The following is a 26,035-nucleotide window of genomic DNA, read 5'->3' as shown; positions in this document are numbered from 1 at the left end:
GAAGTATGTTTTGTTGGCTGCTGTGATTCTCCTTCTGATTTCTGCTGGATCTTCATTGTTCTCTGTCAGGCTGGAGCCCAGGTAGGTGAATTGATCGACCACTTCGTATGAGTAGTTGTCTTTAAATAGTGCACTACTTCTTCTTCTGTGTGAGGGGTTCCTGCTCTGTACCATCATTTTTGTTTTGTCAACATTAACTCGCAGTCCTACTTCCCGCGCCGCTGTTTCTAAAGGGTCGAAGACCTCCTTAATGGCTGAAATTGATCTTCCGACAATGTTGATGTCATCCGCATATCCGACAACTTGACTGCTCTTGAAACAAATATTGGAGCCAGTGTCTATTAGTGTTTTTCGTATTACATGTTCGAGCACAATGTTGAAGAGAGTGGGAGCCAGACTGTCCCCCTGTTTAAGTCCCTGTGATACTGTAAATTCTTCCGACAATTCTCCGTCTATTTTGACCTGACATCTTGAGTCTGAAATTGTGGCTATTATGAGCCTAACCAATTTAGGTGGAATCTGGAATTGTAGTAGTATGTCATATAGACACTCCCGATCTATGCTATCATATGCTTGCTTGAAATCAATGAATAGTTGGTGTATGTCTATGTCAAATTCCCAGCACTTTGCCAAGATCTGTCTGACGGTGAACAGTTGGTCTGTTGTGGATCTACCGGTGCGGAAGCCTGCCTGATACTCTCCCAGTAGGTTTTCTGCATATTTATCAATTCTTTGTTTCAGTATCATGGTGTAGATTTTATATGCTGTGCATAGAAGTGATATGCCTCTATGATTTTCGCATTTTAATTTGTCATCTTTCTTGTGAATTGGGCATATTATGCTTATTTGCCATTCCTCTGGGATTTTTTCCAGTGTCCATTGTTTTTTTTTCCATTCCATTTTTTCCATTGTCCATGTCCATTCATTCTCAGGTTAAGAATAACCAGACAATATTTGAAAATCTCCTACTGTCATCAGAGTAAGCGGAAAATGTTGCTTGTGTCATGATGAAAGACTTAGCCAGCCAAGGAATAGAATACACTACGCCTGGGCGTGACCCAGGCGCGATTCCAACTCAGCCACCGATTATGAAGATAATTTAAAGACAACTAGATTCTCAATACAAAAATACCTTTAAAAACAACAAACGGCCTCGGAACAGGAAACCCTTGTGAGGAGGACAGTGAAAACTGTGACCATTCTTATACTTATTAGATACGTTGAGTATACAATTTTTCACAAAGAAAATTTTCATATAAATATGGAAAGAGGATTTGATGAAAAAAACACGACAAAAAATTCACATTCATTACTCATCACACCGAAAATGCATAATTCTTACAACGAAAACAGCTTTCGTCCAGCGACAGTTCTCTTGTATCGTTCCCAAAATGTTTGACCCACTGTAAAAAAACAATGTATAATAACTTATATTATGAGTAAAGAAAAATTTTAAAATATATATTTTGCTTTATACCTATAAATTCATCGATATGTTTTATACTATAATATACTGTAATGACCACTTATGTCATAATCATGCAGAAACTCTGCATAAATTGAAACTAATAAATTTAAAAAATACTAACAGACATGAAAATGTCTAGTCCTCCAGTGTCAGTGATACCAGAGGATCCGGATTCGAGTCAGAGTTGGGACCGTTACCTTTTTATTTTCTGTGTCTGTTTGTTTCATATTTTCACTGAGAGTTGTTGATCAATGATTAAATAAAATTATGTAATCAATTTAAAGTTTTCTGTATCTATACACATATCTTTTTTTTGAAGAAAGACAAACATTCCCGGGATACGAATAACCCGTCAATAATTTCAAAATCTCCTACTGCTACCACAGTAAGCGGAAAATAATGCATTTTGTGTGGCGATGGAGGACTTAGCCAGCCGAGGAATTTAACTCACGACGCCTGGGCGGGACTCAGACGCTATTCCAACTCAGTCACTGACCGGTCATATAGTAGTATCAAACAGACACAAACAATACTGTTATAAAATCATAGATTTACTGAGAAAAATCAAGGTCAGACACACAACCGAGACAGGAATGTTGCACCTTATTTACCTAACGAATTCCCAGAAATGTTCTTCAATGTGTCACGCATATGGAAATTTTTAAAGAAATTAAACTTTGTATGAAATGTTATAATTGCGGTAATTGGTCCGGAAAGGATTTTTTTTCATGTTTATTTGCACTCGCCATGATTTAATCCCCCCACCCCTCGTAATCATCTGTTTAATCAATCAGCATGCTTCGAATAAGAACATATTCGGAAAAGCAATTTTTTGATTGGTTATACACAAAATTTCGGATATGAGTCGGTGGGTAATTAAGGCCGCGTATTAAGCGTTCAAAGATGGTTTGAAAGGGAGGTACGTAAATATGAATGTTAGAGGGAACGCGCTAATATTTAAAAAAAAACGATAATAATTAAGCGAAAATGGTGAAAATATTTAATAAAACAGGACTCGTTTGAAATAGAGTAAAAATCTCTTGACAAATGCTTTAGTTGCATTTAAAGATACACTGTAAATTTGTTCATGCCTATAACATATTAAATAACAGAATTAAACGTTTTTTAAATAATTTTCCGAGCTTACTTTGCGATTTTTTCTATCAAGGTAATTTCATATAATTAACGTTTCGACATAACAACTGTATAGATATTATCTTAAAAAATAACTTTTTTTTTGGGACTTAAAGAGTTGAGTTAACGAGAAACTTGTTATAAATCGGTAGAAATTGGGTAGCGGGGGCTTAAGAAGTGCCAAAAGTAACAAGTATCTACAAGATCAAAATGTCAAAAGAGTTCGTAGTCCCCTCACATTAGGGTATCACGTTCTGATGATCTGTAAATATTAATTTTGATTTGAAGTAATATTTTTACAATATTACCTATTTCCATTAGCAGTCTCTCTCTATCTTTCGCTATCAGAACATGACACCCGCTTACATTGACATCCCATTTTTGCGCGAACATGTACAGGGTTTTCCAATAAGAGGTGTTATTTTGATATTCAATCGTAAAAGATCAATGGCTTCGTTGCTTGTGTGCCACGTAGCGCCGTCTTGTTGAAAGTAAACGTTGTCCAGATCAATACCATCCAATTCCGGCCATAAAAAATCAGTAAACATCTCTCGATAGCGCAATACATTCACCGTAACTGTTGCTCCAGCCTCATTTTCGAAAAAGTCAGGTCCAATGACTCCGCCGGACCATAAACCGCACCAAACAGTCACACATTGAGAATAGAGAGGCTTTTCAACAATAACTCTTGGGTTTTCCGAGCCCCAGATGCGACAATTTTGCTTGTTGACGAAGCCAAAGAGGTGGAAATGGGCCTCATCACTCAAGATGATTTGCATTTGATTCACTCAAGTGAATTTTAATCATTTCAATGCGTTGTTGAAGCGTGTATCGTTCCATTTTTATTAATGGCGTAGTTTCTACTTGTCAAATATCAAAAAATGACAGCTTCAAAAGTAACATCTACCGAAATAGCGGGCTATTCAAAATAACACCTCTTATTGGAAAACCCTGTATGAAGAAGTCGCGAGAAGATAGGTGTCAGACCGAGATGGCAGTTGACGGAAGGTGGAAGATGGCCGACACGACACGCCACGCCGTGCCGTTGCACGCCACACCGTGCAACTTCTGACACAACACCTTACGGCACAATGCGAGACAATGCCATGCAAAAACGCCGGCAACTCGAGTATGAAGTGCGCGTCATTTATTGCTGTCACGAGCCGTCGGGGTTGACGTACTTCCGTATCCACCTTATACGGGCCGAACGCGAAACGTGTCTCTGGAGATGTTGGTAACAAATTACCAACATTCAAGTACCAATAAATAAATACACAATCCTAATACGATGCGATCTTCAATCAACATCCTTTGTGAAGATTCTACTTCAACAATACATATTTTTTAGAGAGGAAATAAGGCGCAAGGTTTTTGAAAACAATTTGTAAACAAACAATAAGTCACATTTTTAAATACATCTATTTGAATTTCACTTTTGTTTTCTTGGTAGTGGAAATTAACCCACTTCCCGATATTCGATCGAGCTGAAATTCGGCAGATAGACTCGTTGTCGATGACAATAGATTCCATCAACTTTTGTTATATACACTCGGACATATACGCATTACTCAGTAATTGGACGACATGACAGTAGTTAAGCGGTCCTACCCAATCAGGATTTCGCGGAGCGCGGTTGACTTCAGTCCCTGTGGAGGATGGTTCAATCAGTCAAACCAAAAAATAAATAAAAATATTTGAAATTGAAACTAGGTCGAAAATTGAAAACTAATAACATTACAGTAAAACTTTTAACTTTTTTACGAGTGGATTTTTTATAAATTGTAGTTTCGAGGATATAAACTATCATTTGGACAACTTACCAAAAAAATGAATAGAATTATGTGAATTTTATTCGCATCATTTGCATCGTCCTAATTCGGGAAAGTATTGTGCAAAGACTTTTTTTTGTAGTTAACAAACATTTCTATTCTATGATAATAAAAAATGTCTCAGAGTTTTTCACACGAATACACTTCAGCTTCCCAAAATAATAGATTTCGAAACGATGGTATTTGTTTAAGGTCGTCGATAGCCCGATGGTCATTAAAGTCTAAAACGAAAACGGCAACTTATTGATGATGTTCGTTTGACGTCGATCAAAGAACTCAACGTGATTATGATAATAATGCACTATCTTCTCAAGGATAACGCACGGAATGTACATTGTTGTTTTCACTGTCCCGGGGGTACAGAAGTGCTTCAGAACAAAGTGACTTCGGATGCTTTGACAGGTAGGAAACTGCAAGTTGGAAAGTAACATTATTTATTTATGTTGATGCACTATAGTACTGCGATCTCATGCAGAGGCAGGACGAGGTATTTTGGTAATTATTATATATTTTTCGAAATCACTTTTCGGATCATCATTTAAAAGTGTTGAAAATTTTACTATTTACTTAAAAAAAAATTATTTTGACACCGAGCTGCTTTATCGTTACGTTTTCCAGTAAGACATAAAAGTGACGTGTGACATAACTTTTCACCCTTTCCTCTAAATGATAGTATTATGTCCTATTGAATAATTTTAAAATAGAGAAGATCAATCATCATATTGGCCCATGTTCCAAATATTTAAAAAACTGATGAAATATCGGTGTTAACACATAAATGTGTTTCGACGATATCATGGTATATATTAGAGATGCAATGAATAGTGACTTGACCCAATACCGAATATTCGGCAGCGCTTTCGGCCGAAGCGCGAATATTCGGCCGCCGAATATTCATAGCTTTGAAAATGAGTTCTGACGAGCCTAGTAGTACCGAATACAATATTATTTTTTGCCACCTTTGACGTTTGAAGAAGTACACGAAATATGCTCTAGACTATAAAAGCTTCCGAAAATATGTATATTTTTAATTTCAACAGTATTTTTTTGTCGCTTCAGATTATCGGCCTCGTAAACTCAGATTGAATTAATTAGCTGCTATTATGCGACATTTACAAACAGACAATATACAGTAGTACCCAGTGCCTAATCATACTACAATGCAACTGCTACTTTATTCTTTATTATGTATTATCGACCGTTATACAGTCATATTGAAGCCACGCTGACCATTTGTGCTTTCCTATTTCTCCAACCCATGCATTCTTTGAGGAAATATTATATATGCAGTATTGTCATATTTCACCCATGGGAACAGACATGCTGACAGTATACAAAAATAAAAAAAATAAAAACGAATACAAAAAAACACATTTAGCTTTCATTCATACCAATAGCAAAATATTATCCCCAATACATTGGCTGTCATTGTTATATGTGCTATCCTAAATTTACGAAAAAAATATTTTTACGTTTAGTGAGATTGCGGCATTTCTATGAGGAGGGAAGAGGGAGGTGGGGAAGTATCTGGATATTCAGATCATATCACTAAACATGGTAATAGGATTTATCGTGATTCATTTTTGGGTTATTATGCCGTGTTTTCTCTGTGCTTCTTATTTAGCCAACACCGCGCACCGTTACAGTGTCCACCATCAAGGCGTGTAGATTGTGGTTGTTTATGTATATGGCAATGATAACGCGTTGCAAGCGTTAATCCTCTTAACGTGGTTTTATGGGATAAGTTTCGGTATAGCCGTCTAATACCTGATATATAGAACTATTAAGCTTAGCGCACGTCCCTGTCAATATTTATGTGTTTTTTGAGGATTTTAATTGCCTCCATAATTAGGCGTGCTCGATGCGTTTTGGGCCTTTCCAGCACTTTAGGCACGAATCCAAAATAATAGCCGGTTTCAATTAAGTGCACCATAGAGGATGGCAACACAGTACGACTCATTGAGCAACTGCTAACTGGCCGTACCTTCAGGGTTTTTCTAGGAGGGCGAAAAAGCAAAAAAATACCCCTCAATAATGGCCTTGCCCAGGGCTCAGTGCTGGCCCCATCGCTATTTAACATCTACACTCGAGACCTCCCTCACACTGAAGGCAGAAAATTTGCTTACGCAGATGACATCGCCGTCACAGCTCAAGCCAAAACCCTTAAAGCAGCAGAAGATATCCTCAATTCTGACCTAAAGGCTTTGGAAGAATATTTCCTCAATTGGCGACTAAAGCCAAATGGGTCGAAAACAGTTGCGACAGCTTTTCATCTTAGCAATTCACAAGCGGATGCCAAACTCTGTGTTCAGTTTGATGGAAAAAATATTTACCATGACCCCCACCCCCGCTATCTCGGAGTTACTTTGGACAGGAGCTTGAACTACCGGCAACACATGGAAACAGTGGGTAAAAAAACCAGGACAAGGCTTAACTTAGTTAATAAGCTAGCTGGAACTAGCTGGGGATGCGACGCCAACACGCTCAGAACAGCATCCATTGCCCTGGTTTTCTCAACGGCTGAATACTGTGCTCCAGTATGGGCTAGAAGCGCCCACACTTCCATGGTAGACGTTCAGCTTAATGCCACAATGCGAACCATCAGCGGGACTTTAAAATCTACTCCTCTCCCTTGGCTCCCCGTACTTGCAAACATAACCCCGCCAAACATCAGGCGAGAAATTGCAACACTGAGGGAATACAAGAAGGCGCTGCAAAAAAGCGCAATACCTCTACACGAAGATGTCGTCTCCCACCCGGCATGCCGCTTGAAGTCCCGAAAGCCCTTCTGGGCGGAAGGAGAGAGGCTCCTCCGACTACCTCTCACCCCAGAAGATAGGTGGAAACTTGAGTGGCAAACGGCCAACGTGGGAAATGCCCATCTCATACAGGACCCCACCGAGAGACAGCCTGGGTTCTCACTGCCTCGCAAAACCTGGTCCGCCATCAATAGGTTAAGGTGCTCCCATAGCCGCTGTGCCCACATGATGCACAGATGGGGCCTTAAAGAGTCGGCGATGTGTGAATGTGGTGCGGTGCAGACTACCGAACATGTGGTCAACGAATGCCCGCTCCATTCATTCCCCGGCGGGATTGATGAGGTCCACATGGCGACGCCTGAGGCCCTAAAATGGCTCGCAGATCTAGATGTCCCCCTCTGACCCCCCACCATACGAAAGAAGAAGAAGAATTAAGTGCTCGGAAATTGCCGATTTGTCCGAACGGCCGAGTTTACACGCTCACAAATATTCTGAGATCCTTTTGGAGATGGTCCGTCCTGTCATGTCCATTCTGTCACTGTTATATCTAGCAACGATTCAATTATAATTGCTGGTCTTTCACTGGGGTAACGCCAAGAGTAAACTCCACTCTCTTTGGTTAATTTATGTTTGGTCGGTTGGCAGATAAAACTTTTTCGCATATTTCCATTAAGGTGTATGATTGATTTACAATTAAAAAATGTTTTAATATTGAATATTGTTTTAAAATATTGAATATGTAGTAAGTTAGTTTCATGTTTCAATGGTGAGATTGAGAGTGGCTTTTCTTGTGTGGCAATCATCTCAAATTATTCTCATCTGACTGTTTTTTTTTAACGGAAATATTGATTACAATGATTGTTATAATTTCTGATTTCACAGCATCACAGCAATTATTTACTCGGTTTGACGATCGGATGCAATTAACTTTCTTGCTGTAATAGAGATTTAAGTGCAATTTGATACGAGAAGTGGAATGTCGGATGTGAGATGTTAATGGACTATTATACGTCTAATGTCTAACCTATGAGTTTGATTGATCTCACATTTGTGTGATAGTTGAGTTCGGCAGTGGCAAACAAAGGTTCCTGGAGTGTACTGCAACAATAGGCTCGGTCCTCTCTAGGTAGCCCTACGGGGAAACGGCGTCATAGTAAAATAATTTAATTGTAATTTGATTGATTCAATTTGCACACACTAACCCGTTAAATTTTGTCACATCCATTAAAAGGACTGGGTGTTTGTACATTGTCTATATCACGAGTCAACATGAATAAGATTCCTGCAACAAGTATCGTTAGAATTTTCCGAAAAAATAATTACATTGACTTTTCTTCCACCGACTTGCATGTGAAACACCACCACATAAATGTTTCAAGGATCTCACTGCTACAGCAATCTGTCAGCTTCCATAAGATCAGAATTTGGATGTAGATTTAGCCCACCATAAACGAAATAAAAAACTTAGTAAAAAATAGTTAGAATTTTTTTTTAAGTCAATGTTTTCGGTCTACATAATGACTAAACAAAATACCTACATCTTGTAAACAGAACTCAGCAGTACCTACACATTTAAAAAAATAACTAGTCGGTTGTTTCTTGGTTGTTTCCACCTATTTGTTCTAAAAAATATTTAAAATAGCAAAACATCTTCTAGTCATTATAATGTCATCGTTTATAAATACAGCAACAACAAAAAATAAGTGGATTCATTATAGATTTTCTGAAATACTCGTGTGTTTTAAAATGAAATAAGATAAAGAATATACGCAAAGCTTAAGGGTAAAATTACAGAATTCAGCCTTATGCTCAATACGCAAGTTTTTTTTAAATAATACTGGTTTCAGGGTCAAAAGAGATGACTATTTATGTAAAAGATGATGCATTAAAGTTCCTTTTTTTCAATCAAAGTTTAAAATTTCTCGAGTGTTGACAGTTTTAGACAACCAAGCGTTTCTTATGATACGATATTTGTCGCAGGTTAAGTTTGAAGGTTAAGAAACAAGCATAAATTATTAAAATAACCCAAACTAAAAACCTGGTAACTTATTTTGTGCATGTTTTTCCATCTCCACCGGTGTAAACAGTTGTTTCTTGTGGTAATTAATTGAAGTACAGTGTTATTTTTTTTTAAATGCGTATTAAGCATGGGGCTAAGTCATGATGTATTATACTTGATTAGCCTTGTCTAGTTAAAGTCATTTTTAAAATAACGCCACGTAGCGTACGTCACAAATATGGAGATGATTTTGAGCCCTTGAGGTGATTTTGCACAAAAACGGCGCTATACAAGTCATCCAATTATTATTATTATTATTATTATGAACTTAACGTACAAGAGTTCAAACTCGTAAGCGAAACCACGGAGAATTTGTTGTCAGAGGTGTTGTAATATGGACATAATTCAAATTTAAATATTTGGAACTCGGTTATTTTTGTGATTGAAAAAATGAACTTGCCCAGCATGGCTGAGAAGCAAAATAGATCAACAAAAGGTAAAACGCAATGCACAGTGCCCATTTCGCATTGCGACATAATACGTGGGCCTTTTCATAAATGTGCATGTGAACCAAACCAAAATTGTGTTGGGGTTATTTTTAAATGAATATGCCGTGTTTAGTCTAATTTAGTCTATGGGCTAAGTTGTATAATTTTAAATTCTTCTTTCTGTCTGCTGATGCATGTTGGAGATATTTTTGTTAAAAAGATCCTGACCTTTCCATAGGACTGCGTCGGTGCGCTCCAGTGTGTCGTCTCTAGCTGCGCGTGCTGCTGCAAACCCTCCTGGTCGCTGCTCCACTCCTGTCTCCTCACCGTTGGGGCCCCCGTCTCCCTGCTGACCAGCATGCTGGCTGCTGGCTGCTGGTTCGTCGGACTCCTCGGGCTCCTGGCGCTGCTCGGGCTACTCGGGCTCCTGGCGCTGCTAACGGGCCAGCCCCTTACGCATGGGGCCTAATCGGGTTGCCGGATCGATCGTTCGATGTACTCGGCTTGCGGCAGCTCGTGTTTAAACTGGAAATAAATACACAGTTTAGGAAATAGTTGGATATTTTTTGAAACTGAAATGATAATGAGATGTTAACGAGCGTTTCTATCAATGCCTAGTTGATATTTCAGAATTCCGATTGACGCGATCTTCCCAACATCTTTGTTAATCTTGGCAAATCTTTATGGGTACTGAAACTTTTTGTTGTGTATCATAATTTGTATTTATTTTTTATTTTTAAATTTTTTTTTTTTTTTTTTTTATTAGTAAAAAAAAGATACACGAATTACATAATATAACAATTACATAATATAATTACACAATATAGTACAGTAATTAATTACATAATATTAGTATTTGATGTAGGTACCCCCATAAATAAGCAGGGCTTGTGTGTATGGGGGTGTTGTTATATTGGTTTATATTTGATACGATTCAGTTCAACTGTTCGGAGTACTTTTTAAGGTGGATTTTGAATTCGTTTATATTTGCATTCATGTTTCTAATTTTTTCTGGTAATGAGTTAAAAAATTTAACTCCGAGATATTCATGGTTGAACTGTCCTATTGTTTTTTTACATTTAGGAGTAGGCAGTATTGACGTTTGTCTAATCTGTTATTTTTAAAGGGTGCAATTTTATTTTGAATATAGTTTTTATAAATTTGTAATGTTGCATGGTAGAAGTATAATGCACTTAATTTTCTGACCTTAAATTTTTTGAATAAAAGTTCGGACGAATATGAATAGGGTTTTTTTAATATGGTTTTTATTATTAGTTTTTGTGATATGTAAATTGTTTGAGTTTGATTTTTATATGTACCGCCCCAGCCTATAATGCCGTATTGTATAATTGATTGACAGAAATTAAAAATTATTAGAATTAAACTTTTGTTTGTAAGGAGTTTCCAAAGCAATTTAAAAATTAAAAATATTTATCTTAAGCCGCGACGAATTATTTTCCCTTCTAGTGAACCTTATCATCAACAATATTTTGATCTCTTCGCAATACTTGGCCATTTTTATTCTAATATAATTGCCGGTTACTTGAATATCAACAGTTTGCGTGGCCTTCACTTAAATACCACACTACTAGAGTAAATTATTCTCAAGTATATTATTTCTAGAACACATTCCCAATGGCGGGAATTATTAAATTTCAGTTGAATACTCCTGTCAAAACAAATTGATTTGCTTTTTGGTGTCGTATAATTTAAAATGGAACACATTTAAAAATTACGAAAAATTACACAAAAAGTACCTACCCCAATTTTATTACAGTATGCAATACATTATCGGTAGCTACCTGACTTAGATATTAAATATCTATTTAAGTCATGAACCTAAAATAAGTAGGTACCCTTTAAAACTAGTTCTTAGACAAGACTAGGCTTAAATTATCATCAAAACAAACTAAATCAATAACCTAAAAAAAAACAATATTTTGATCTCCTCGCAATACTTGGCCATTTTTATTCAAATATAATTGCCGGTTACTTCAATATCACCAGTTTGCGTGGCCCTCACTTATTTACCACACTACTAGAGTAAATTATTCTCAAGTATATTATTTCTAGAATACATTCCCAATGGCGGGAATTATAAAATTTCAGTTGAATCCTCCTGTCAAAACAAATTGATTTGCTTTTTGGTGTCGTGTATTTTAAAATGGAACACATTTAAAAAATATGAAAAATTCCACAAAAAGTACCTACACCAATTTTATTACAGTATGCAATACATTATCGGTAGCTACCTGACTTAGATATTAAATATCTATTTAAGTCATGAACCTAAAATAAGTAGGTACCCCTTAAAACTAGTTCTTAGACAAGACTAGGCTTAAATTATAACGAAGGTTTTCAACTGAATTGCATTCAGTTTTGTGATTCCCAAATGCTGTATTTGTAGGTAACTACTTTCGACATTTCGGTTCAATGTCGTGCACTATTTATTCTGCCGATCACCGTTGCAATGCATTCGATCGGATATTGCGACAAGAGAGATAAAAAATATCATACCGACTGCACGAAATCCATTTTTTATAACGTCGTGCAATACATTTTTTTATTCGATCGGCTTATTTGATAATATTAGATATCACGCGTATGTTTGAGGTATCACGTTGTTCCTACGAGTGTCATAAAACGTAGGATTGTTGGCGATATTGTGGGAGAGACGGTAGATAATTTGAATTTTTATCGAATGTAAATTGTACCATCTGATTGATGTGTCGGACAAAACGACGCGAATTCTATTAATCTTTTTTGTTGTTGAATATATACATAATTAACATTTCAAACAACAGCATTTTGATAAACAGAAAATCATCATATTTTAGTGGTGCAAACACAATTACTAAAAAACGTAGGTAGGTACTAAATAACATTTAGACATACTTAAGGCCTCAAAAACTTCAACGCTTTTAGAAAATTAAAATATATTGTGAGTGCCGCTAAGTCCCAACTGCTCCCAACCGTCTGAAGCCATTGAGACTATGGCATCCCCAATTGGGGTATGTATAATTGTGAGGCTGGAGGTAGTTGGGAGGGGAATGAAATGGGGAAGATGGAGGGGGAAAATACTTGACAAAAGCCATTTCAAGCAAAGTTTCGATTCTGAATGGTAGTTTTCATCAAAGCGATACTGAAAGTATCACATTAATTTACAGTAATACATTAATTTTAATTAATAAATTGTGACATATGGAATTCAAATTAGTCAATAAACATTTAATTGCTTTTTAAATTAAATTTAGGTAGGTACTAGTTATTTAGGAGTTCCTGATAAGTGGTTCTTGTAAGCCTTAAATCTTTGCTTTTTGTCGTGGGACAGTCATAAATTTCACAAATAAATTTAACAGCTAAATAAAAAGAAAGGGTTCGCACGAGAGTGGTTTATTTATGGTTCTCATTAATATTGCGAAGATACTATAACCGTGACCTTAAACTTTATTAAACGTAAGAATGGCTTGTTATTACTACAATGTGTCCTCTTTTATTTTGCATGGTTTGAAAATTAATACAGTAAACTAAGTTTTGAAATGTGCTCGGAGAAAAATGGGTATTGCTAATTTATTAAGAATATCTTCAAATTATTGGTAATCCGGCTAAAAATGGGATTGCAGTCCGTTTGCTGATAAACTATTAGTAAATTCATGATGCTACGTATACATCTGCGAGCCAAACTGCCGAACCTCAACTTATGGGAAAGAATCGAAGCAACCGGAAATGGCGCGAAGCACAGTTTGTAGTTGATTTGTTCCTTTACCGTAATTCGTGTTACGGTTCGCGTCTCGGTTCGCAAATGTATACGTACCCTAATATAGCGGATTACATTGTATGCACCTGCATTTTTCTTGATAGTATATAATGACGAAATGCAAAATATTAGGATTTTTATGAACACGTGTTCTGATATCGTGATAATACGTTCGTATTTTACTAAAAGTTTATCAGGGAACCCATCAATTCATTCTTTACGAGCCTGCAATCCCGTTTTTAATCTGATTATGAATAATTTGAAGAGATTCTTAATAAGTTTTATTCATTTTTCTTCGTGTGGATAAAGGCGCATCCTCATAATACGATGAACAAACTAGGCAGGGTAACTAGGTACCTTCCTTAGTAACTACCTACCTTAGGTAAGTACCTACTTTAGAAATTATTCCTCAAATGGCCGATAGAAGATAATATCAACAATGAAAATATGAAACAGATAAAAAAAGACACAGAAAATAAAAGGTTAACGGTCGCAACTGGGGCTCGAACCTTACATGGGCGAGGGCAAAGAAACTTTTTTTTTTTAATATTTATTTAGTAAATAAAACATTTGTAAGAATTTAGGGTAGTCCCACAAAGCTGTCATATGGCAGTTTTTCTGTAGGTTCTACCAATTAAACTTCTCAATATGATGTAAGAAAATATTTGTAGATAAATACATTTATAGTTTTAAGGAAACATTAGAATAGATCACAAATTCAATACGGAATTATTGGATGGGGGGGTCATACAATAAGATTCTAACCCCGATCAAAGTGGTCCAGAAGCTAATCCTCAAAGTAATCCTCAAGAAACCCTCTACGTATCCAACAGAAACGCTATTTACAGATTTCGGGGTGCCCCGAGTAGAAGATATATTAAAAAAATGGAATTATCCAAATTTATAAAGATAATATAATTAAAAAATTTGAAACCCACTTATCTAAAAGATATCAATACAATATTAAAATTCCAAAATGTAATACCAAACAAATGCAAAATAACTACATATAAATATTTAGGAAAAAAGTATTTCAACAACCTTCCGATTGAAATAAAGAAATTGAAGGATATTAACATACTTAAACTAAAACTGAAGTTACTATTTCAGAAATAATTAACTAAATAATTGCCTGTTTTTCCCTTCATTGATATTTATTATCAGTCTATACTCATCTCCACTGTGTTTAGATTTTGTCTCTTTATATATATTGTTCCTATCATATATATACTTACTTATAGCATAATGATATTCTATTTTGATATTTGTTTTATGATATGATATTTTGTTTTTGTCAACACGTGGTACGGTAAGATTGTTTGGGCTTGGTGACGTCTATACCCGTTGGCTGTAAGCGGGTGGAGTGGGCGGGGGCCCCATTCGGGGGCCGTGGGCGCCCTGGCTAGGCCCGGCCCCGGGCGCCGCCTAGGATGGCCTGGCCCTGGCCTGGTTGAGCCAGCCCTGACCTGGAACCGAGACCCTACTCTGATCAGTCCGGAACCTCGAATCGTACCCCTATCATATAAAAAAATATCCACATTACATCCGAATTAACATTACGATTTTTTCCGATGTTTTCATTTCTGTTTATGTACTCGTATAGGTAAAAATTATGATTAGCAAGTTTGAGTCTACCGCTGAGAGCTCCATTCTAAAATGTCTTCTTGTTATATATATAATTTGTGAGAAAGACGGAGAATTAACAATAATCGAGGTATTAGAGGCATGCATTTATTTTCCTTTGCTGTTCAAAGAAACATAGCAGCTTTCAAAATTAAAAACCATTTTTTTTATTGTTGTTATTAAAGACGAATGTCAAAACAATGTTTTTTTCATGTTGTTATTAAAGACGAAAGTCAAAACAATGTTTTTTCTCGTTGTTATTAAAGACGAAAGTCAAAACAATGTTTTTTCTCGTTGTTATTAAAGACGAAAGTCAAAACAATGTTTTTTCTCGTTGTTATTACAGACGTTTAATTACTTTTCGCATAGTATGTGTTGACAGCCGTCAAAAATGAGGTTCTGGTGTTGTCTTAAGAATACAAAATAATACGTGCTTTCCTTGATGGAATATGTTTTTGTACGAAATTCCCAATACAAAACACATAAAAACAGGAAAATTTTGACGATTTTTTATCATATCTTGAGAAATTAAAGATAATATTTTAAAATCATGTAATTTTGGACGGCAGATTCAAAACACTACTTTATTCGATAATTTAAAAAATCCAAAATTCGAATTTCACTCGCGTTCCCCGCGTCCTTACACAGCACTAGGGTCTAATTCCATTAATTGGCGATCTTCATTTAAAAAACATATTCTTACCAAATTTGCAATGTTATAATCCCTCCTGTTTTACCGGTTCTTTATCCAGTTACTTTTGGAACCGGTTCCTCGAAAAGAAAATAAAATCACCATAGTAAACGTTACAAAAATTCAATAAAAAAGAACCGGTTCTTTTCAATTTTCGGCTTACTCTATCACTTGTCATTTATGAAATTATTAAGGTTCTGAAATGTTCACTCCGTTATAACCTCTCTTTATGTAGTTAATGTGTTGTTCACAATGTCCAAAACAGAAACATTCGTAAATGCATCCTCTTGAATTGACGAATTCTGATTGTAAGCGGTTTGCGTGGCGAGTTCAGAAAACATTTTTCTTAATACACTTTTATTCAATTGTGTTTTCTCAGGGAATGCGTGTGGCACTCTCCAGCAATCCGTCGCTAGAATGTCAATAATGCCTATAGAAAACGAATGAATAATGTTCGACGAGCATTGTCCAAAGAAAAAGAAAGTTCTCGAAAATGAAAACACTAGACTACCCGAGCACGAGATGTCCCAGTCGCTATTGTGATTCAGTTCATAATAATTACAGTATGTATGGCCTTATGATGATGATGATTAATTATAAATATAATGCAATACAGATGCCATAATGAACGTATGTCATTATAAATAGGCTCGCAGAATCATGCACTTCACATTGTGTAATGTATTTAATTTATTTTTATGACGATTTTTCTTCACGTGTATCTTTAATATGACCTCGTTAAATTAGTTAGAGTTAAAAAAAAGGTTTTCATTGTTTATTTTGATCGATTACCTTTTGTAGCAGTAGCTTTGCAACCCGGTGTAGCCGTGGAGTAATTTTTAGTAAGTATTTGTTTAAAACCCTAATGGGTTTCAATTAGACCACTCGTTGATGTTTTACGCCTGTTTCATATGACAAGAAGAATAATAATATTATTGAGTTATCAGTTATTACTTATTACATTAGGTACAGGTAGTAGGTACCTATCTATTTGCCAAGATGCATACACTTTTTTCTCGTTGGAATTTTATCAAGTAATATGGAAAAACAATATGGCGTCTATTCTTGTTTTTTTTTAAGATTGAATGGAAACGCCTTTCAAATGTCCATAATTCGCGATGGAAACGACGTAGCGAGTTCAAAATAATTTTAGGCACAAAAAGCTGTGCAAAGAGATTTCGTTGATTAAAAAACAGTTAATTTTTCATAATTAACATAAATGGAAGTGTCCAGTCTAAGGACCGGCCCTGTAGAGTGTCGCCCACCAGCACTGGAAGGTGGGGTTACCTGATATACCTGGGAGGTATCTCACCTGTTCACAGTGTCCATGGCGGTCACGTACTGCCTTAATATAACCGCTTCTATTTTCAGCAATGCTCGAGGTTCGAGAAAACGCGGAAAGGTTCAACTATACCCAACTCAATAATCATTTATCTATCTTCTATGATTTCCTGCTATTTAGTTGTAAATTACAATAATATCTGATACGTCCTGCCTATAATAGTATAATTCCGTTATTTCGTCAAATCACCATAAAAAGCACATTAAAATTGTTGAAAAAATTCAGCGAAAGTTTTCACATTTATTAATTTTAAGTTACATATCCACTCTGAACAAATTAACTACATTTTTTTAAATTAAATGCCTTAAAAATACATACAATTGAGGATCGTTTTAGGACAAGCGACCTATGCTTCTTTTCAACTTTGTAAATTCGAAACTCGACTGTGGCAAACGTCTGAATGTCTGGTCAATTTAAGAGTACCAATACCTATTTCAATATCACAAAAAAATTATGTAGCAAACTCGCCAATTTAGCACCACAGATAAAACACAGTTTAGCAAATGAATCCAATGATATTGACATTTTTAATGTAACGAATTCGATGTTAAAACATACAAACAATATTTTTATGTGAAAATATAATTTCTGATAATTTCAAGATATAATTATTATTTTTTTAACTCATCCAATTGTATACCACTACATTTATTATTTTTGCAACCATTGTATAACCCTTATGCACAAAATTGTAGACATTTCAATGTAAAAACAGCAAGGGCATAAGAAGATCGAAAAATAATCAAATAAATATAAAATCTCTTTATGTTATAAGCATCGCTAGTGCGAGAAAGAACGAGATGTTACTGCTTACAACAAAGCTATCAGTGATATGTTTGTATGTATCATACAGTTTATGATCCCTTCAACTTCTGAGGTCAAAACCATAAAGCTTCTAATCTAACGAGTACATTTTATCTCTTTACGGGTGGTGTCTTGCCATATTTTGTCACGGAAGCAATTATTATCTTTTGATATAATATATTGTCCCATGCAATATTTATGCGGGTGTCATCTAACAATATCGCCAATTAGCTTCAATGTGTGAAGCAGTTATGACACTTCACATTGACGCTGCAATTTCTGCATTCAAATTAGAATTCAAAAGTGATCTTGCATCTCTACCTCTAAATCAGAGGTTCCCAAAGTGGTCTATATAGACCCCCAGGGGTCGATATCGGCTTGCTGGGGGTCTATGTTAGCGAGAAAAAATTTGGGGGTCCACGAGATTCAAATGGGGGTACATACGAGCGGCCCCCCATTCACCTCAACTCAATATTTAGGAGTTCCGTAAATGACACAAGCACCTAACACAAATAACACAGTTTACGTAGGTACTACTAATAATAGACTGAGTAATTACTTATTTGATATTTGTATGTTTATATATCGAAAAGTTGTTTATGAGGTATATAAATAGAGTCTACGTTCCTTTTCTCGTCAGAATAAATATATTTGACCAAAACATTGCACATTGGAAGAATTTTCCTAGTTCCCCAACTTGTTTTTGAAAATCGTTCAGGGTAATAATGACGTTCAACATTTAAATGCACTTCACAAAGACTTCAAAACTAAGTTGGAGGACAATTTTGACTGTGGAAATGGAATGTTGAAGAATCGGATACCATATGACAAGAAGAGCTGATCGGAATAAGCGCTTACAAAGAACTTAAGGGGCAGTTCTGTAGGGCCAGCTACAGAAAAAAATTCCCGTTGCTTATCTTGCTCCATTTTCATTTGGTGTAATACCTGACAAGGGCGCCCCTGTCTGCACAATGCAAAAACAGAGGAACTATATCGCCACCCGGTTGTAGGGCAGGCAAGGGAAGGGAATCTTTTTACGAAAAAAATAAATGATTATCGCATGGGACGTTAATAGTTTTAGGAAAATTCAATATTCGGCAGGGGGTCTATAGAAAAAAAAAAAAATTTCGATCATTTTATAAATAACTTAATTTGCCACATTATACAATAAATTCATAACCGAAAATGGGTTCGTAAGTAGGAGATTTTGAACTTTAAAGCAGTTTTCATAGGCCTTATACATTATTTTTTTCTGGGCTTATAAAAATATTTATCTAAAAAATACTCGATTATTTCAAAGGCCAATATGGATTCTACTCGCAAATATTTAATTAAAGCATCTGAAACATTTGTAGGCGACCAAATTTTCAAACCAAAAACACATGATTTTGTATTACTACGTATGGCATCGCCTTAAAGATAACCCCCAGCAACATAATAGTATAAAAATATTAACGTCACGAAGAAGATTATTGTACACTTATAAAATAACAAATGCATTTAGAAATAATTTGTGTCTATCCGGTAAGTATTGTGTAGTAGGAAGAATCAAGGGCGTAGCTATAGCATTTACAACTTCGGGTTCGACCCTAGGGACGGGGGTTCGATCCTGAAGGACCTCTATTACTACAACTTATTATATACATTACATTGATAAAAGAAATTTAGAAAATATTTTCGTTTTTTTCCAGGAATGCAATTTACGAGTACTATTCTGTTTTTCCTACGCAATACTGAGGCCGATGAGAGGGATTACCTATATTCGAGGTGACATAAAGCACACTAAGAATGCACACATTTTTGACTTAATTCCTCTTGGCGAAACACTACGAAATAATTGAAAATCGTTTGTTTTTGGTTTGAAAATTAATAGATCGCTTAGAAATATTTCAGATAATTTAATTAAATACTGCGAGTAGAACACATTTTGGCGTAGTACAGCATTTTTTTGATAACTCTTTATACTTCACAAGTCGATAAAAAACTCTTCGAACAATATGATTTTCTTAAAAATAGATAATAGATACGCACCAAGGGAAATATGTTAAATTCGGATTTGGAAGTAATGCAAAATCATCTACTTTGGTTAAAATTTGCTCTCTTTAGTGATATTTCAAAAGATTCAATTAAATACTGCAAGTAGAACACATTTTGTTTGACCTTTGAAATAATAGAACATTTTTTGAGCAAGTATTTTAATAAGCCCATAAAAAAATAAAGTATCAGGCCTATAAAAACTGCTTTAAAGTTCAAAATTTCCTACTTTCGAACCCATTTTCCGTTATGATTTTATAGTATAGTGTGGAAAATTAAGTTCTTTAGAAAATATAATAATAATATTTTAATTTTTATTATATTTTCACCATTTGCGCCATTTTTGTGCAAAATCACGGGCGTTGTACAAATTTTATTTTATTTTATTTTATTTAAACGCCTAAGGGCTTTTACCTATAATAATTTACATCTTTATTTTTTTAGTTATACAGATTACATTTAAAAAAAATCAGTGTTAACAAAATACAGGTTACATAAAAAAATATCAGAGTTGACGAAATATGTTACATAAAATATAAGAGTTTAAAAAATATAGGTATGGATAGGATGGATATATAATACATTTCTACTACGATCTATGTTATTAATAACCAAACTAAACTGTTGGTTTTTCAAATAAAACAAAATACATACAGTACCATACTCACCTGGTAGGTCACTTGAGATCAACATTAACTAATTGTTTATCAGCGTAATTTATGTACTTGATTTAGGACATTGGACTTTCTCTCAGGAATGGTTTATTTAATTTAAGGGTACGACAGCTTAAAAAGGTAAGTTTTTAGTTTAGACCTGAATTCTGTTGTACTTGTTATGGATCTTAGTTCCGGAGGGAGTTTATTCCAAACCATCGGCCCAGATGTTCCGAAAGCGCGATCACCAAACTTAGTATTTGGCTTGCGCTTAGGTTCCACCTTTCTACCTACAGCTGATGATGTTGCTGATCAGCGCCCCTGATCTATATAAATTAGGCAAGAATAAATAAATAAAATAAATAAGAGTATCGTAAAACAGTTAAATATTTGTGTCTGAACTTCGCAAAATGAAATAAAACACATTTTTGGCGATGTTTTTTTCTTGCATGAGTCTAAACTGGCGGCTGGTGTTAAGCGGTAATTTAAATCTTATCGCAATATACATGAGTAATTTTACTGTTAGCGTTTCGATTCCAAATTAATGTTACATGACGTGGTGTATCGCCTTAATATTGCTCTTTCACTCCGGCGATACTGAGAGTATCTGCGTTGGATTAAAAATGGTTATTGATTACCCTGTCATAATTATGAAGGGTTTTCCTGATTCACAATGCTTCTAAGAATTAATCTAACACTTAATTCGGCCTTCAGCGGTTTAGAATAAAGTAATATTTATCTAATTAAATTCAATTATGGTAAGGCACAATGCAACTGACTTAACAAACTTATGACATTTATTTAACAAACATTCAAAGTAGATATGGCTTCGTGCTGCAGTAATTTAGTGAACACGGCGTTGAAAATAATTTAATTGTGTCGCATATATTTTAACACGTTTGAGTTTATTCAAAATATCATTATTAGGTTAGACCTCCGTCACACTGGTTCCGGTGGGCGGCTGATTAGGTACCAGTCCCCCCGTGTGGGAGGGACATTACAACAGTTGGATCATACCAACATTACAACAGATAATAATATAATTTATGTACGGTTTGACGATAAAACGTAGAAGTTTGAAAGTGGGAATATTTTTTTCTTAATCGTGGCAACACTGAGTAGGTAATGTCGACTTCGAAACTTAATCATATACGTTCGGATGTGAGGTTATGTTTGGCTCCCGAATTCGATAGTTTTACAGGAAACACGACATAACTCAACATTTTCTTATTTATTATATTGTTATTTATTTAATAATTACCGTACAATTAAATTTAAATACAGAACCAAACTATATTTCGAAGGATTGCAAACAATTACACAGTGTAAACATACTAATATAACTATTTTTTTGGAACGGGAAACTTTCCTAGTTGGACAGGCAAAGCTTCCTAATATGTAATTTGTACTTTCTTTTGTATCTTAAAATAAATAAATTTCTTTGTTAATAAAAATTTACAATCAGGCTACAGGAAACAAAATTTTGATAATAACTATTTTAAAAAAATATGTGAATTGTTTTTTTGTAAGTTCTTTCGGTGCCATTAAAAATATCTGCTACTTCTGCGTAGTCGTTACCTAAGCTGTGTACCTATGCGTGGTATAAGGGAGTGTATAAACAAATTGGTATTGACATTATGGTTGCAGTGATATGTATTTTTAGTTGACGTGACTCTGTTAGGGTCATGAAATGAAATCAATTGCAATAATGCAATAACTAAATATATAATATTGATTTAGCATATAATAGGTATACCTACCTATGACCTTTCGAAAGCAATATTCCATGCAATCATCTCGCTGCAAATCTTAAAAATAGCCAAGTTCGTAAACTAAATTACTACCTTTGTATGTGATTATTTTTATTTATTTATTTATTTAACGCCCAGAGGGCTTTTACATGTGGGTGGTACAAATTTAATGACAGTTTTGAAACATAAGAAAGAAAAGAAAGAAATAATAAAAATAAAATTACATAAGTATATGCGAGAAACAAAATTAAAAATATCAAGAACATAAATTAAAAAATACAGCGATTTGACTGGTTTACAAAAATATAACTTCCATTTAGGAATAGTATTGAAATAGGTCTTTTACGTAATCCACAAAATTCGCAAAGTTAATATTAAATATATCGACATCACCTAAGTATTGGTTTCCCATAGTGTGAAACCGTTGTATTGGGGAGTTCGCAATGTAATTGCGCTTATGTGTGTTGCAGTGGAATAGTGTATTTTGTCGTGTTGTTATTGTAGGTATTCGTAAGTTTATGAGTTGCAGAAGTTCGCAACAGTCGAAATTAGAGTTTAGAATCTTGAATAAAAAAGTTAAGTCGTTTATTTTACGCCTGTCTTCCAATGTGTGTATTTTTAGAGTGTTTAATAAAAAATGATATTGTAAGTCTTCTAGTGGGATATTTAATTTAAAATTGATAAAACGCAGAAATTTTTTTTGTATTCGCTCAATGTTATTAATGTGAATTTTGTAAGAGGGAGACCAAACTACTGAGTTATATTCAATTATGCTTCTAACTAGAGATATGTATAACAGTTTAATGGCTTGTATGGAGTTAAAGTTTTTGGTTGTTCTTAATACGAAGCCTAGTGTTTTCATGCCTTTGTTTACAATTTGGTGGATATGATTGGCGAAACTTAGTTTTTCATCCAAAATAATTCCGAGATCTCTCATTTCCGTGACTCTTTCTAAAGCTGTATTGTTAATGGAATATTCAAATAAAACAGGATTTTTATTTCTGCAGAAAGTCAGGGTTTTGCATTTGTCTACATTTAAAAACAGATTATCCTAATAATAGGAGCCAGTGGGACTAATCTCAAATTGGGATATGTTGTGAGGCTGAAGTGTAAAGAGAGGGGTAGTAGAAGGGAGTGAGGAACGTCGAGGGTGCTCCGTGGTCGAGATGCAAGACTCTCTATTAGTAATCCGGAGGTCGCGGTTTAACATCCCATTTTTATTTGTTTAATTTGCGTTATTTCACAAGATATTAATTTTAAAAATAAAAAAAATATTTTCTGTACGTTTCAGAGTGGAAGATACTCTTAGTATCGCCCTGGTGTAACACCATCATTCACATTTGAAACTTGCTTGAAATGGCTTTAGCCATTTTTGCGACCAGATTTGAATAGCTAGGTAATTCCCCACACTTCCTGTTCCCCACCTTCTTTCCCTCTCCAATACCTTCAGCACCACAACATGCTATGGTCTCACTGGCTCCAGACGGTTGGGATCTTGTGCAGTATTAGATGATTATAGACGCAATGTAGGCATGCTGTGTCTGTTCTACAGGTATTTCAATGGAGCCTGCTCCAAGGAGCTAGCAGCATTGATTCCTGATGCACCGGTGCACGTGCGCGAAACTCGACGGACACGAACTGAACATCCGTTCACGGTTGACGTTGGCTTCATGAGAACGGGCCGTTTTTTCGACTCGTTTTTGTGTAAGTCGGCTCGTATGTGCAAAGAGCTACTGGCATCTGTTTTCCCTCCCTCCTATAATCCGAGCCTCTTCAAGGCCCGCATTAACAAATCCCTTCCTACAGCCCCTACCTTATTCCGCCTCACAACGCAGCCCAACCGGGTGGTGACATAGTTCCCCTGTCTGTACACTGCACAGGCAGGGACGCTCTTGTGAGGTGTCACATAAAAAAAAAGTATTCACATAAAAAGGACTCGAAAGCACTATTCAGATCTGGTTACCAAACACAGTTAAAGCCATTTCAAGCAACGTTTCAATTCCGAATGGTAATCTTTCACCAGGGGAATACTGAGAGTATGCAGTATATATCTATACGACGTATATTTCTTTTCGTAAAGTAATAAAAACCGTGTAAGTACTTATATACATCTATGTACTGTTAAAAATATGTACTTGAACAGTATATTGTTTTTAAAAAAGTTAATTCTATTACCTTTGAACTTTCTTGGCGTTGGCATTTAAAGCAATTTTAACAAATACAGTGCCCTCCATAATTTCCATGTTTTTATTTAGCTCTCACTTTTACTGCATAAACAGACGATGCTTAGTGGTAAAATTTAAAATTATTACCGATTTTAAATGGATTTATTAGTTTCAGGCGTGAGTTTAGGATGGGATACCATTCTGAAAGACAATGGGCAGTAAAAAGATTAAAACAATGGGAAATTTGATATGAAAATCATCTTCAATAACTAGCAGCCAAAGTGACTTATTGTAATTATACTAAAAATTAGACGGGTACTTTCTTTTGTTGTGCGTTTAGTTCCTACGTTTGAACCAGCTGTTGTCAGAATAATTGGATTCTGCTCTATAAGCGATCGTTTAAAAAAAGAACACGAATTCTGCTTGACACAAATAACTTAGCAGCAACTATATTGGGAATGCCAATGCAAAAAATCTCTAAACGTAGTCTTTATTAGAATTAAATATGTTTATCCAATTTTTAAAATTTAGTATAGAGTTCTAAAAAAATATTTTAAATTTAATTGCACTCCGCCAATCATCAAAGATCCTCATCTCAGTTGTCTGCGGTATGCGTTAGTTATTCCTACGTGATATCTGGTTCCATGAACTCATATTTGAGAGCCCTATTTGGCCTCCCCTGGCGATGCAGCGCCTCACAGATGTTCACCGAAGGAAGGGTGCATGGGTTCGCTGCTTTAATGCGCCACAGAATAGCCGGGACGAGTCAGCGCTACCAGAGATCGTACAACACTCTTGTCCAGGCCGTTGCCCAGTGGCAGGGAGCGCCTCTACACCAGAGATGGAGAATTTCACTCAAGCCACCATTAAGTCCTAATGTGCTCATCAATGTCAATCATTTTTTATTTATTTCTTTATTCATTTTCTTTTTATGTATTAACTTAAATGTAAACTTTTATGGCAGGCAGAGCATTGCACACACCGCTATGTCCAGCTGGAAATATTATTATTATTATTATATCTGCTTTGAATTTAAGTGTCATTATCAAAATTGGAACCGACTTGTAAAAGAATAATTCTAATAAACGATAAAGTAGGTACCTACGAGTAATCGGAAAATTATCTTGTTTTTATTGATTAATTAATAATTCTATATTTCAAATGCGCATTTCTTTTGTTAAGGTTTATGACAGATTTTAATTTTTTTAACAATAAAATATAATCTATTTATATTCAGAAGAGTCTGTGGTGGGGGCTGCGTGGATTTATACAAATCTACAGTTTTATTCCAAAAAAGATGAAATTTTGCACACTTGACTTTCAAAACGAGAGGAAGGTCACTGTCTACATATAATTTCTAAAAAAAATGCGTAAAGCCCGGGCAACACCGGGGATTTATAGATATATAATTATTATAGTACTACAATAAATAAAATTGACAAAAATTGTTTTTGAAAGGGCATTCTAAGGCAAATATTTTACATATTTCACAAATCCTACTATTATAATATCTCGTAATTATTTTACGGGTGTCTGCT

At 35.2% G+C, this 26,035-nt stretch overlaps 1 protein-coding gene across 5 annotated transcripts in view; it reads right to left on the bottom strand.

Moving 5' to 3' along the window:
* The window catches only part of LOC149421420 (uncharacterized), an 82,595-nt gene that overhangs the window by 24,368 nt on the left and 32,192 nt on the right, over nt 1-26,035 (bottom strand). For all 5 annotated transcript variants that reach the window (XM_089634758.1, XM_089634761.1, XM_089634762.1 and 2 more), the window contains exon 2: nt 9,906-10,202. In XM_089634758.1, the coding sequence (XP_089490884.1) occupies nt 9,906-10,037 (132 nt within the window). In that variant the 5' untranslated portion in view covers nt 10,038-10,202. The remainder of the gene's footprint in view (nt 1-9,905; nt 10,203-26,035) is intronic.

This window comes from Hesperophylax consimilis, chromosome 8, assembly GCF_061612785.1.
Source record: "Hesperophylax consimilis isolate HC1 chromosome 8, BYU_Hcon_1.0, whole genome shotgun sequence".
Taxonomy (NCBI): domain Eukaryota; kingdom Metazoa; phylum Arthropoda; class Insecta; order Trichoptera; family Limnephilidae; genus Hesperophylax; species Hesperophylax consimilis.
The sequence above is the reverse complement of the archived record's forward strand: the minus strand, read 5'-3'. Positions and strand labels throughout refer to the sequence as shown.